Below are 12,407 nucleotides of genomic sequence, written 5' to 3' on the forward strand. Positions count from 1 at the left end.
CATAGTTATAACAGTAAAACTAATTGCATCATTTAAATTACTTACGTATATGTACATATGTATTTTAAAACGTCGCGACGGAGAACGAAAAAAAGTGTAATAGATTCTAAAATAAACAGTCACGAGTTCTTTTCATATCGACGAAGTACAACGATGTCTTTAACTTAACAAAGCGCCATGTAATTTGCTGCATCACCTGTTGTCCGACGCATCAAGTGCGGCTCACGACAACAGAGCAATGAAGTGCTTGACCCACATGCATGAGACAACGAGGTGATCATCATGGTGAATGGACTCACGCATGAGATTAAATTGTACCAAAGATACTAGCAGTGGTTACGTGAGCGCTCGGAAAGAATAGAATGCGTGTTGCGACAGTAGTTCAGCCTCGGATGTGGGTAATTGCACAGAAGCAAGCAGCTTAGTTGGTGGTTTAATTGTGAGCAAAGTTGTTCGCACGCGCCCACCGCGCTGGGACACTCAGGGACCGTGAGAACATGTAATAGGTAACAACTACAAAAAGTGTCAATGGAGATTAAATCTTCCCTTTGCTCATGTAAGAACGAAAGGAACACACGAAACAATGAAATAATATCCCAACAAGCAAAATCAGTACTTTAAACGTTCTTTAAGAGCATTTTATTTTCACTTATAAGAATCTTGTAGCATGCTACAAAGTTGAATTTGGGCGCAGTTATACGAGCATTTAGTTCTATAACTATCTTATAATCATCTTATACAATGTTATTAAGCCTTATAATATACTTGACGAAGCTCAATAGCGCCTTTAATGATATGAGACTAAACAATTACAAGTGCAAACACTCTTGTTAGTATCTGACGTAAGTATTTTATTAGAGCAATCTTGTTTATAAAGCACTTGTAATGGTCTTAGAAAATAGTTTTAAGTATATTTTAATACAAGTTATTTTCGTTGTTGCTTTGACTGGTCGTGCCGGATTTTTTGTGTTACCACGCACGTAAAACGTAAGTAAACTTACTATTACTATTATTACTTGTAGTACTTTAAAACATCGGTAATATATTGTAAATATAGTGTGTGAACTCGTGGGGAAGTAATATTTACTGTAAATATGTATCGAAATTTAGTTAATTTCACGGGGCCCTTCGAAAATTCCACATTAGTATAATGTTGCGAATAAATTATTTCATAAATTCTTATGCATATCGGCCATGTTTTAAAATTGCTCTTGATTAAGTCCTTTATGGAACCATTATAGGTAAACTAGTACTTGTAGCAGTTTCTGTCCAGACTACTCGCCTCCATTTTAAAACAAATTAGGGTTCCCTTGAAGTAAATTAAAGTCAGCTAGCTAATGATTGATTTTCCTTTTTAGGATTTAATCAACAAGATGGTGGTCATTTTTGATGTTGACTGTTTTTTGACCAAATCGTCATTGATTTTACTAAATCATGTGAGATGGCCTTGGACAAACACACATTTTGTGTTATCCGAAAGCTGCAATGGGTGTGGATTTCCAGTTTATTTAAACAATATGGATAGACCTACTCACTTCATTTCTAATCAAGAAAATCTAAAACTTTTCATGCATCAAAGCTTTTTTTGGTGCCCGAATTGCTCCCAGTACAGCATATATGACCATTACATAGAAGATGAATGCACAAATTGCTACTGATTTTGTATCCACATAACTTTTTACACACGCAAAAGTACTTAACTAATTTTAGAATAGTGCTATCCAATAAAATAATAATAAAAACATTATACGGCTGGGCAACCGAAATAACAAGAAATTCCTTCCCGCGCCACCCTGTTTGACAAATATTTTGAAGGTACGATTATACAACTGCTATCTATCGAATTACTATCTGTATCAGTGGTTTATAGTACGGCCGCGGAGTTATAACCGATTTGACACATGACGAATTGTCAATTTTAGTGAAGTAAGGATTAATTTAATTACTTTATTTACATCGAGTATACACTTATATGTAAAATATGTAATGTATCTACAGTATAAGGATGTTACGAAGTTTTTCCGATTCCGAAAAGTCGGAAGTTCCGATTGATACACCTCCGACTCTGGTTTCGGCTTCGACACTATTAAATCGGAAGTCGATCGGAGGCAGCGCCACAGGAACAGCAGTACCTAAGCATGTACGAACGAAATTAAACTTGCCGCACGGGAATCCCCTCTCCGCGTGCTTTCTGTCGATTACTCTATCACTTCTTGTTTTGCATGTAATGAGATCGTGTCATTTGTTTCGTGATTGAATATTTATCGCGTCCAGCAGGCTCAGTAGCAAGCGAGCAACTTTTTAGTGGTTCTGGTCTAATCTATGATCCGTTGAGAAATAAATTGGAGACAGAGATAAAGCTGCGCAGTTTTGTTTATTAAATACAATTTGCTACTTTTGGAGTCACTTCATTTGCTTTAATTTAATTAATTGAATAAAGGGAATAATAAATATTAAGAATCTGTCAAATCAGTAATAACTCAGCGGCCGTATTATAGCGGTAGTACCTACACAGCTGCAGTACGGGCGCCAGAGGTGCGGGGGGCGGTTGCATGTCGAACCAGTAGCTGTCTAGCAGTAGTAGCACCTGAGTTGTCAGGAAGAGCGCGTGTGCTTAATGTGAGTAAGGTGTATCGCCAGAGATTTACGTATTTTTACTATATTTGAAGTAACTTTCCTAGAGTATAGTAGCTACTAGTATTTCCTAGAGACGGACCTGATCACGCGTTGTGTTGAAACTCTCTACGAGGCAAGGTCAACGTGTTTCCACAAACTTGTGGGTGATTATATTATTCTTTTTTCTAGTCAAACATTATTTTGTTTACAGGTTCAAAATGCCATTTAAAATTGTTCAGACCATTGAAAAGGGTAACATTGTATTGACATGTGTACCACATCAATGGGAGAGCGATGGAGTTTTGTATTGGCCCAGAAAACAAACCCAGTCACAGACGAGTAAGTTACAAAAGGATGAAGGTAGTTGGCCCGATGAATCTTGGGAAAAATAAACTGTGCGGTAAAAGGCGGAGCATAAAACGTATCAAAATGCAATACATGAAATTGATATAATGAGCAATAATTCAGACACAGAACCTGACATAGAATACGTCTCATCAAAAACAGCGCAATTGCTCTGATCTTCCACAGCTGTCATATGATAATATGGCAGAAGAAATTTTAAAGGTTTGTACAGAAACTTCAACTCATCTTGGCGCGCGGCTCTATGTGTGCGTAAAGCTTGTAGGCATAGATACCATGACTGCGGGTGACTAACTACTAACAACCGCGGGCGGCTGATTGTGATTTGATTGTTGATCAGACTATTAAACTGATTAAATATATAGAAATGTAACAATAAAGATTTACGTGACGTTAACATTATCCTTATTACTAACTAGCCGTTTTCCCGCGGTTTCACTCGCATCCCGTGGGTATTACTGCCCGTACCCGGATAAAATATAGCCTATGTCACTCGTGGATAATGTAGCTTTCGAATGGTGAAAGAATTTTAAAATCGGTCCAGTAGTTTTTAACAAAGTTTTCCTCTTTATAATATTAGTATAGATAAATATATTTACAGTGTTTAATCTATACAGTGTTTTGTCACGAACTCTCTTATTTTGGAAAAGAGCGAAAAAGACAAAACACTGTGTAGCGTATGTATACACTATGTAAATATTTTTGTTAGTAAGGTATATATATATTTATTATGATATATTTAACAACTGTATGTGACATTATAGGTATTTTCAATTACTGAACCTGCACGTGTTGCTCGGACGACGACTGAGCGTCACCCGCTTCACTGTCACACAAATCAAAGCTGCATATTTATATATATGTGCACACGCACTCTAGAGCCGCGCGCCAAGATGAATTTAAGTATACTTATGTGCTTTTGAATTAAAGTTAATTGATTTCAAAGTCGCTTCTGAAATACCTGTTTATAGTGCATGTAGCTGACGTGATATTTTCACAGATCGTGGATCGATTTTACATTAAGTAGGTATTTCCTTTTTGTCTGAGAGATTATATGAACTTAGACTGGTACAAACAGCGTCACGCTGTGCTAGTCTCTCGTGTATTAGCGTCACTATGTGGAAAGGGCTAGCATTATCGTGACGCTCGCCGCGCCGTCTGTACCACACGAACGAAACCGTTGCTTTCAAAATTGTTGTCCGTTATTTTTTAAATGATTTCAATAAATTATATTTTCAGAATAATGAGCATAATGCTTCTTCAGCAATAATACCTGAAGATGGAGAACAAATAATGGTGGTAAGTTATAAATACGTAACATACAAATATATTGATGTTATATTACGCAGAGAATATTAGACAGCAACATAGTAAAATGTGCCGTTACTATAAGTATATCACCGTTCCAAACATATAAGCTCACTGTATTGTACTAACTTAATATTTACTTACATAAAAAATAGTATTGCCGTCATATTTAGCTAACTCATGATTGTTATTGTTTAGACTAATTACGAAATCACGACACCGAAAGAGTCAACTCCATCTGAAACACCGTTGAGCGCGCCGCAAGAAAATATTGAAAAATACATTGTTATTCCTGAAAGTAATCAGTCGGACACACCTATAATATACTCGTACATTAATAAAGAAACAAGTTTATCAGAAGAACAATGCGAATTAAAATCCATGAAAATAGATATCACCACTATTAAAAGTGACCTAAAATCCATAAATGACGATATGAAGACTATAATGGGGACCCTGAACACAACACTAAATAATCAAGCCGTATTACACGAAACACTGAAATCGATTTTATTACAAGTGACTGAAATACAAGTTACGAACGAAGAATTCATTAAAAAATCTATTACAGAAAAACAAAACCATTCGTTGATGTTAAAACCAATACAAGATTTAAAAGATTTAGAAGAGTTTGAAAATAAATTGATGGATTCTGATTATAGAGAAGATTTACTAAGAAAGTTTAGTGTGTTTGGCACTAAAGGGACAGGGAAGGGAATCACAAGAGCATATACAATTATTGATATTTTGTTTGAAAGAAAGTTTTTCAAATCGTGTTCGTGGACTGGAGCTTCACGTTCCCAAAATGAAACAACAGAAAAAATCTGCTTAAAAGGTTTCTCTAAGATGATTGGTTTCTTTTTTGAAGTTATTTATAAACAAGACTCGTCGTTCCATTTAACTGACTGTCATAATTTTTTTAAAACAATTTTGCGAAATGCCGATCAGCGGGCCAAATCGAAGCAATTACGAACTTCCGCAAGTAAATGCAGAGGAAAAAATAGCGCCAAAAGGACTTCTTCTGAAAATCCTACATCTACACCACAAACCACTGGTAACCAATTAGAAGTTGAAGATGTTACAGAGGAAATTTTTGTCTGAAACTATTTGATCTAATTTTTATTTGACTAAGTGACTTTTGCATCAATATTAATTATAACACGAGAGACATTAGACTACCCCAATCTGTCTTTGACAGTTTGGGATAGTCTGACGTGCTGTCGTCACTCAAATACAAATAGATCAATATCCCTAGTAACTAAATCAAATCATTTCAGACAAAAATTTAGTCTGATCTGATTTGCTGAAATTATCTTCTAAGTTGTGTAGTTTTAGTAAATTTTACCAGACTGCGACGATGCTCAAAATTAGGGTTATATATTTGACCTGAATTAAAGAATATAATCTTATATTATATTATAAAAAATATTTCAATTTAAATTTGCCATAAAGATGATTACATGATCTTAATGGCGAAGTTAAATTGATATATTTTGTTTAACTCGTAAAGTTTTATTAGTTATAAGATTTATTAGTACAAGGAAGCTAAGATAAATTTAAAATTGTTGCCAGCACATTAAGCAACCCCAAAAATCTGACAAATTTCTTTAAATGACTTTCAACTTTATTACACATAAAACATTCATAATATAATAAGGTGCTTATATGTTATGGATTACGTTCAATTTTGAAAATTTGTCAGATTTTTGAGATAGGTTGATGTGCTGGCCGTACAAAGAAGCTTAAAAATTAAGTTTGTTGAGACTAGTTATAAGGACTACAATAGATGATTATAAGATTGATTAAAAGAAAAAGAAGAGGCCCATACCCAGACATAGGTAATGTCAGGCTAAAATGACGATGATGATGAGTGATTATTTTATTAGTCAAACTGATTATGAAGACTACAATAGATTATTATATGACTGATTATGAAGATGACAAAGATTATAAGACTGATTATAACGATTATAAGACTGATTATGAAACTGATTATAAAGATTATAAGACTGATTATAAAGATTGTAAGACTAATGTTTAATTTTGAATAAAACATAATTGTTATAAAGTATCGTTTTATTTTTTGCTCTTTAAACTTGAAATTTACAGGGTATGTAACAATGGTAAGAAAAATATCTCTGAATTGTAAGTAATACTAACTAGTTTACATTTTATATTTTGAACTTTGCATAATACCTCCGATTTTTCAATAGGAGCACAATCGCATTTATAAATATTCAAAAAGAAGATTTTAGTGGTTTTCAAAGCGTCGAGGATATTAACAATGCGATATCCCGTGATTTCTATTTCAAGCTTAGTGTTGTCTTTTAAGCTGATGGATTTTAATTCTATTACATGATTTTTGTCAGTAAGAAACCACTTGTCTTCATCTTTCGATGATAAAATATATGTTTCTAGGTGTAAAACTAATAAACCGTTTCGCTGGTTTTTTTTAATATATGGATAGTGTACAATTTCTTCGCTAAGATGCTCCGTTTCGATTAACTGCCTTTCAATTATTCTTCTTGCAACTTGCTGTAATGGTTGTTTTCCATGTCTGATAGTTTGTTTAATAGCGTATAATTTATTTTCAAAAGGATATGCATTAAAAGTTTGCAGAATACCAAATTTTCTTACTTCGTCAACTATATGTGTTAAATTATGTATGTTACTAGTAATGTAGTCTCGCCCGTAGAAGGCCTTAAAACTTTCTGTAAAATCTTCTAACATTTTTTCAGCAATTGGCAAGAGTGGCAAATGCTTTTCATTTGAGCAAATCGTTATGGCGCAAAACAAGTTTAAAAAATGATAAAATGGTTCTGGTTTGAGCACGTGATTTAAAATTATAACGCTTAGATAATAAAAAAAAGAGCGGTATTCGGAACCTTTCCAATGGGCCAAAACATCTACAGATCTCATTGATCTGTGAATTTCTTTGGGCATTTGACAATTCAGTAAAAAGCTATTGACAATATCAATTTCACGAGCACTCCATTTGGTTAGGTATTTTCCCAACTTTCCGTCACGCCATCCAATCAACAACCGCTTCATCAAGCCAAGGTCTATTAGGTGTAATGAGTCTGCCACAGGAAAATCCTCTATCATATCTATGTTTAGTTTCAATAACGGAGAATCATGCTTATGGTGTTCTTCATATTTTTTAGCACGAAAATCTTTATCGTTTCTTTTAGGACAATTGGACTTAGGAAATGTTACAGTATTTGATTTATGTGAGTATTCGCCAATCACCGTACATTTCAGACAGCCATGCTTTCCATTAAAATTTGTGACACCTGTAAGAAATTAAACATCCATATTTTTCATTCATATTAAAATATCAGATATCAGATAATTCAAATAATATCAATACTAAACTTGCCTTTAATCAAGGCTCTTGCTGGTGAATCACAAATGAAGGCTCTTAATTTGACTTTGATTTTAGATTCATTTGGCGCCAACGATGTATCTAATCCATATTCTTCAAGTTCGTTCATTTCTTTCACAAAAGACTCTAAATAAGCATTTAGATCAGATGGTTTTCCTTCACCCGCATAAATTCCTTGAAAAATAATATATCTATATAAATAATTTAATAAAGTAGGTAGTTAAAGTTTCTACGATATTGAAATAGTGTTATCTTACCAATCACAAAGGGAGGTATGTGGGGAATTTCAAAGATGTTACACAAAATAGGCCAGAGTTGATGTCTTGAACTTTTGTATACAGGCAACCCATCTATGTTTACATTTAACGAAATCGTATTTCGTAAAGTATTCAAATCCAGCCCTGCAGTGTATTTTTAGGCATTTAATCAATCCGTTATGCCAATACTGTCCTGGATCTGAGGTTGTAATATGCACCGTTTCTTTGTTTGTATGAAGTAAAGTACGAGCATCTTTGGGTAAAACATTACCTAATCTTTTGTTCAAAAAAGTAAAGAGTTCGTTTAGGGCCAGGTGAGGTATATTAAATTTTATAGCCCAGCTTTGCATGTCTTTCAGAAATTCATGATTATTGTCATAGTCAGTGGTCTCTTCGATATATTCTTCTTCGCTGTTCTGAACTTCTTCACTTTCTGAGTCGTGGGGAAGACGTGGAAAAATATTTCTGCTCACGGAACCCTCAATTATTCCGCCTAACGCACTTGATTTTATTTCTGAAGACCCTGACATAATTAATTCTTTATACCTATTTTTACCTTTCTCCTGTAACCACCACTTCTTTTCAATCGTTTCCAATCATTTAAGTTCATATTAAACTGAATTCTCACAATGGACGGGTACAACTGAATGTTACAAAATGGCTGACGTTTACTAATAAAGTGTTTGATCTACAAGTTTATAAGTTTTTTAACTTATAGCGCTCTTATTAAGTTCTAAGGCTAATAAAAGTCTTGAGCAAGACTATGACGGCACAAACTTGTAGTGGTCTCAGCTAAGGATGTTATAATATCGTTTTCTCTCACAAAATGCTAGTATAGGATCAAAATATTATTCAGGATTGTTTAGTCCTATAAGTGTCCTAAAAGATAATCTTGTAGTTAACTATAAGACTGATATATAAAACAATTACTCTTGAGCATATCTATGCTTGTGAAATGCTGCTACTAGTAAAAGTGTCTTATAAATGTTTTAGAGGTCAGTCTTGTAGCGGACTATAAGACCGAGATATAAAATCTAATGCGCTTGAGTATGTTTAGGCTTGGCAAATGCTGTTATAAGTCATAGAGTCTACCGCAATACCATAACAAGAACGTTATAAGTAGTAATAGACTTATAATTTTTCTTATAGGATTACTTTGCTTGTTGGGATATTGCCTAATAGACAAAGAACTTATAATACTTAGTACAAGAACTCTCTGACACAATGTTTCCACGTATTGAACATTGTGGCATTCCACATAACCACGGTTATTCGGTTATTTTGTGGATAACAAGCTTTATTATGGTGTTTCAAATGCCATAACTAAATAATTACTGATATTGCGTAAGACGAATTTAATGATCTTTGGATAGTCATTGATGAGTGAAATAGAAAGGGTATAATTTAGGCGGTCACCAAAAATATTTTTAAGACTCTAAGCTGAGGCACCAAATAAAATAAACAACTCCAAAAAAAATAAATTGACTTTATTAAAAGGGCACTAAAGTATCTAATGTTATGATCCAAATTAAATAAAATAACATCAGAAAAATCGCAAATCTCGCACAAATATTATTTTTGGTTCCCAAAATGGATTAATGGTCACCAAATTCTATCCAACTAAAAGATTAATATTATTACCAAAAATCAAAGTTAGTGACGAAAACGAATCGCTGCAAACCCGACTCCACGTAGTCTTGTCTGCCCTACCCCTAGAGTGCAATTCAAAACCGCGTAGGCGCGGAGGGGCGAGGCGGCCTGCGAGCTGAGGCGCAGGTAGTTTTAAGGCTCGCCGCTGCGGCTGAGGCTTGGCCGGCAGCCGAAGCTGCGGTGGTGAGCGTGAAAACCATCTGCGACGATAAGCTCGCATGGGACCGCCGGAGCCCTGCAGCGCCGGAGCCGTGACAGAAGCCATGCTTGCTGCATGTTGCGTGCTTACATTTTAAACGCACTGAGTTACACACAAATTCATATAACAATAAATAAGCGACGTACGTTTGGGAACCCTGGTATATTAATTGGTATTTGGGAAATATTCTAGCGATCGTTAGCTTTTTTAGTCTAACAAAAATGACCAAATTAGGAGTCATGGTATTACATAATTGGTAACATCTAAGTAGTGACAATATATAATATTTGGTCTAAAGTGTATTTTAAAGGCGTCCATATATTTTTTTAGTAGTCAATAATACGAAAAAATGGTTTTATCTAATAATATTTTTGGAAACGTTATTTGGTGACCATTTATCCATTTTGGTAACCGTTTAGAATTTTTTTGGTAGTAAAATAGGTACTTTTTTGGGTGGCGTTTAAACACAAGCCAAATAGAAAGAACATTGCGAAACAGTAAGAATTTCTTTGTAGTATGCCTAATAAAACCAATTGTGAATTACTTGAATTATTACGAATTCGTCTCATCGTAATATGTTTGAATAATACCAATCTAGAGCTCTGAGAATATCTCCCACAGGTTACGCCACTTTTGATGTTGAGCATGAACTATAAACCAACGCAGTTGCACACATCTGACACTAAAATCTCTCGATTACTCATGTTCTCAGAGGAGTTATGGCTTTCCGTATTTGTGTAATAGTGAGTACCTATGATAAGTAACTGAATCTTCGTCATTCGATTCTGATGAAGACGGGGATGCGATTTATTTTTAATGTTATATTTAAGTAGGTGGTAGGTCATTAAACTTTTTGTTAGCGTAGTAATTGTTGCAACTGAAATGGCTTCAATTCTAAACTTCCTTTGTTGTAGAAAGAAAAGCGATATCTAACACTAACCTTCAATCCCTGGACGTGAGCTTCAGAGTTAAAGTCCACTTTGGATATGAAGAATCCCGTGGCGTACTCTCTGCCGCCCCTGAGCGCGAAGCCGAAGGCCGGCGCGGCTCTGCGCGGGCGCACCAGGCGCACGGCGCGCGCGGCGGTCTCCCGCCACAGCACCCACTGCCCGGCCAGACCCTGAGGTCGTCGTGGACGCTGTAGATGTCGCGTACATTTTCACCCTGCAAGGAATTACAAAAAATGCTTGTTTGTATGACCACAAATGATGAAAATAAAAAACATAGTGCGTGTGTGCAGGAAAGAGGCGCTTCCACAAATTGATGCTGATATTGACTGAAAAGAGGCCTACAATAAATTATCCATAAGTAAGATCTAGGTATAGGCTACATGTTATCCGGGCATAGGAAGTAGATAACACGGGACGCGGGTAAAACCTCGAAAAACAAATGCTAATTGAAACTTTATCACATTAAGTCTTCTTATTTACTTGTGAAGTGACGTCCAATGGTAAGGAAGAACATGCTGGACATGCTGACTTGGACTTTAAAAACATCTGTTGCCAAGTGTACCGAAAGAACTTACTTTACATGGATGATTTTTCATTTCACTTAAAAGTGTTTGAAATCAAAGACAGCGTAAACATTCATAAAACCCTTCTACTCATCACACTTTACCTAAATCATTGTAAATCTTTTTGTGTCAATGTACCGTTACAGAACCTCCGCATATAAATATTCAGATAAATAAACAGATAATTGGTTGAGGCCCACCGCATTATGCAAAATTGTTATTAATTAGTTGGATATTGAATTGGTATGCAAACCCGGTCTCAGATACAAACTGGTTTGTAATATTTTCGCTAAATAAGCCCTGGAAACCCTGTTAAGCTTAGTTGTTTACAGTATTTGAGTGATTGTTTTGTAAATTCATATTAACGAGTATACTAAGGACTTTTCTCTAGAAATGCAGACAAAAACCGTATAGAATGGGGATTTCTGGTTGGTTAATGGCAATAGGTTCGCGCCCTATTACATAAACGTAAATATATGGTGTTATATATATCGCAGTCATCTGGTTAAAGCTGCTATTCGAAACAAAACTTGAGTCTTCAGTGAATGACTACATTTAATTGATTTACTATGCGGAACGTTGACCGAACAAGCGTCTCTCAACGTCCAACTACATAGTTTAGGGATTGTAACATAGCCCTTGAACACAGCGGACATAAAATCAGTCAGGTGATACTAGTTATGTTTTTCCCCACTGCGGCGCACAAGTCGTAGGGAAGTCATTCAATCAAATGTAGCAGCTTCAACCAGATGACTGCGATATAGCTAAACATTTTATCTGCTTACCTATTCATTTATTGAAATATTATGCAATAACACTATCTATATCTGTCAAAAACAAGATTATTTTTAATATCGTAACTTGGATTAACGTACCAAAATAAACAGAAAGTTAAAGCAAAACTTTGTATAAACGCCAATGTACATACAATGTGAATTGTTACAGGTACTTTTTTAAAACAATATTCAGAGTCTTATCGAGTACTTATTTAAAAAAATATTAAAAGCGTTAATAATCGTTTTGATATACCTAGTACATAACCTGCCTAGTTTGCGTCAAAGTTATATCTGAACCTAATACTTCCATTAGAAAAAAACCATGGCAAATGTGTATTAA

The 12,407-nt window shown here is 35.0% G+C and overlaps 3 protein-coding genes across 3 annotated transcripts in view; 1 reads left to right on the top strand and 2 right to left on the bottom strand.

Moving 5' to 3' along the window:
- LOC110372311 (uncharacterized) overlaps window positions 1-10,935 on the bottom strand; it is a 28,697-nt gene extending 17,762 nt beyond the window's left edge. Inside the window, 2 exon segments of the mRNA XM_021328927.3 lie at window positions 10,719-10,857; window positions 10,859-10,935. Coding sequence (XP_021184602.3) covers window positions 10,719-10,857; window positions 10,859-10,935 — 216 coding nt within the window.
- LOC135117396 (uncharacterized) lies at window positions 3,070-6,002 on the top strand. Its single transcript, XM_064036612.1, has 3 exons — window positions 3,070-3,183; window positions 4,219-4,278; window positions 4,486-6,002. The coding sequence occupies exons 1-3, from the start codon at window positions 3,163-3,165 to the stop codon at window positions 5,386-5,388; spliced, it is 984 nt and encodes a 327-aa protein (XP_063892682.1). The 5' UTR covers window positions 3,070-3,162; the 3' UTR covers window positions 5,389-6,002.
- Window positions 6,056-8,068, bottom strand: LOC135117400 (uncharacterized). Its single transcript, XM_064036620.1, has 4 exons — window positions 7,930-8,068; window positions 7,667-7,846; window positions 6,484-7,580; window positions 6,056-6,064 (listed from the first exon to the last, which is right to left on the bottom strand). Exons 2-4 carry the CDS (start codon window positions 7,779-7,781, stop codon window positions 6,056-6,058), a joined length of 1,221 nt encoding a protein of 406 aa, XP_063892690.1. The 5' UTR covers window positions 7,782-7,846; window positions 7,930-8,068.
- Window positions 10,936-12,407: the final 1,472 nt, after the last annotated feature.

The sequence above is a fragment of the Helicoverpa armigera genome, chromosome 10 (assembly GCF_030705265.1).
Source record: "Helicoverpa armigera isolate CAAS_96S chromosome 10, ASM3070526v1, whole genome shotgun sequence".
Lineage (NCBI taxonomy): Eukaryota > Metazoa > Arthropoda > Insecta > Lepidoptera > Noctuidae > Helicoverpa > Helicoverpa armigera.

Bases quoted from the DNA above. Each gene is read 5' to 3' on its own strand.
- LOC135117400 (XM_064036620.1), bottom strand. From the start codon at position 7,781: ATGAACGAACTTGAAGAATATGGATTAGATACATCGTTGGCGCCAAAT. The intron at 7,581-7,666 runs GCAAGTTTAGTA...AATTTCTTACAG, and splicing joins AGCAAGAGCCTTGATTAAAG to GTGTCACAAATTTTAATGGA.
- LOC135117396 (XM_064036612.1), top strand. From the start codon at position 3,163: ATGGCAGAAGAAATTTTAAAG. The intron at 3,184-4,218 runs GTTTGTACAGAA...TTATATTTTCAG, and splicing joins TGGCAGAAGAAATTTTAAAG to AATAATGAGCATAATGCTTC. The intron at 4,279-4,485 runs GTAAGTTATAAA...GTTATTGTTTAG, and splicing joins ATGGAGAACAAATAATGGTG to ACTAATTACGAAATCACGAC.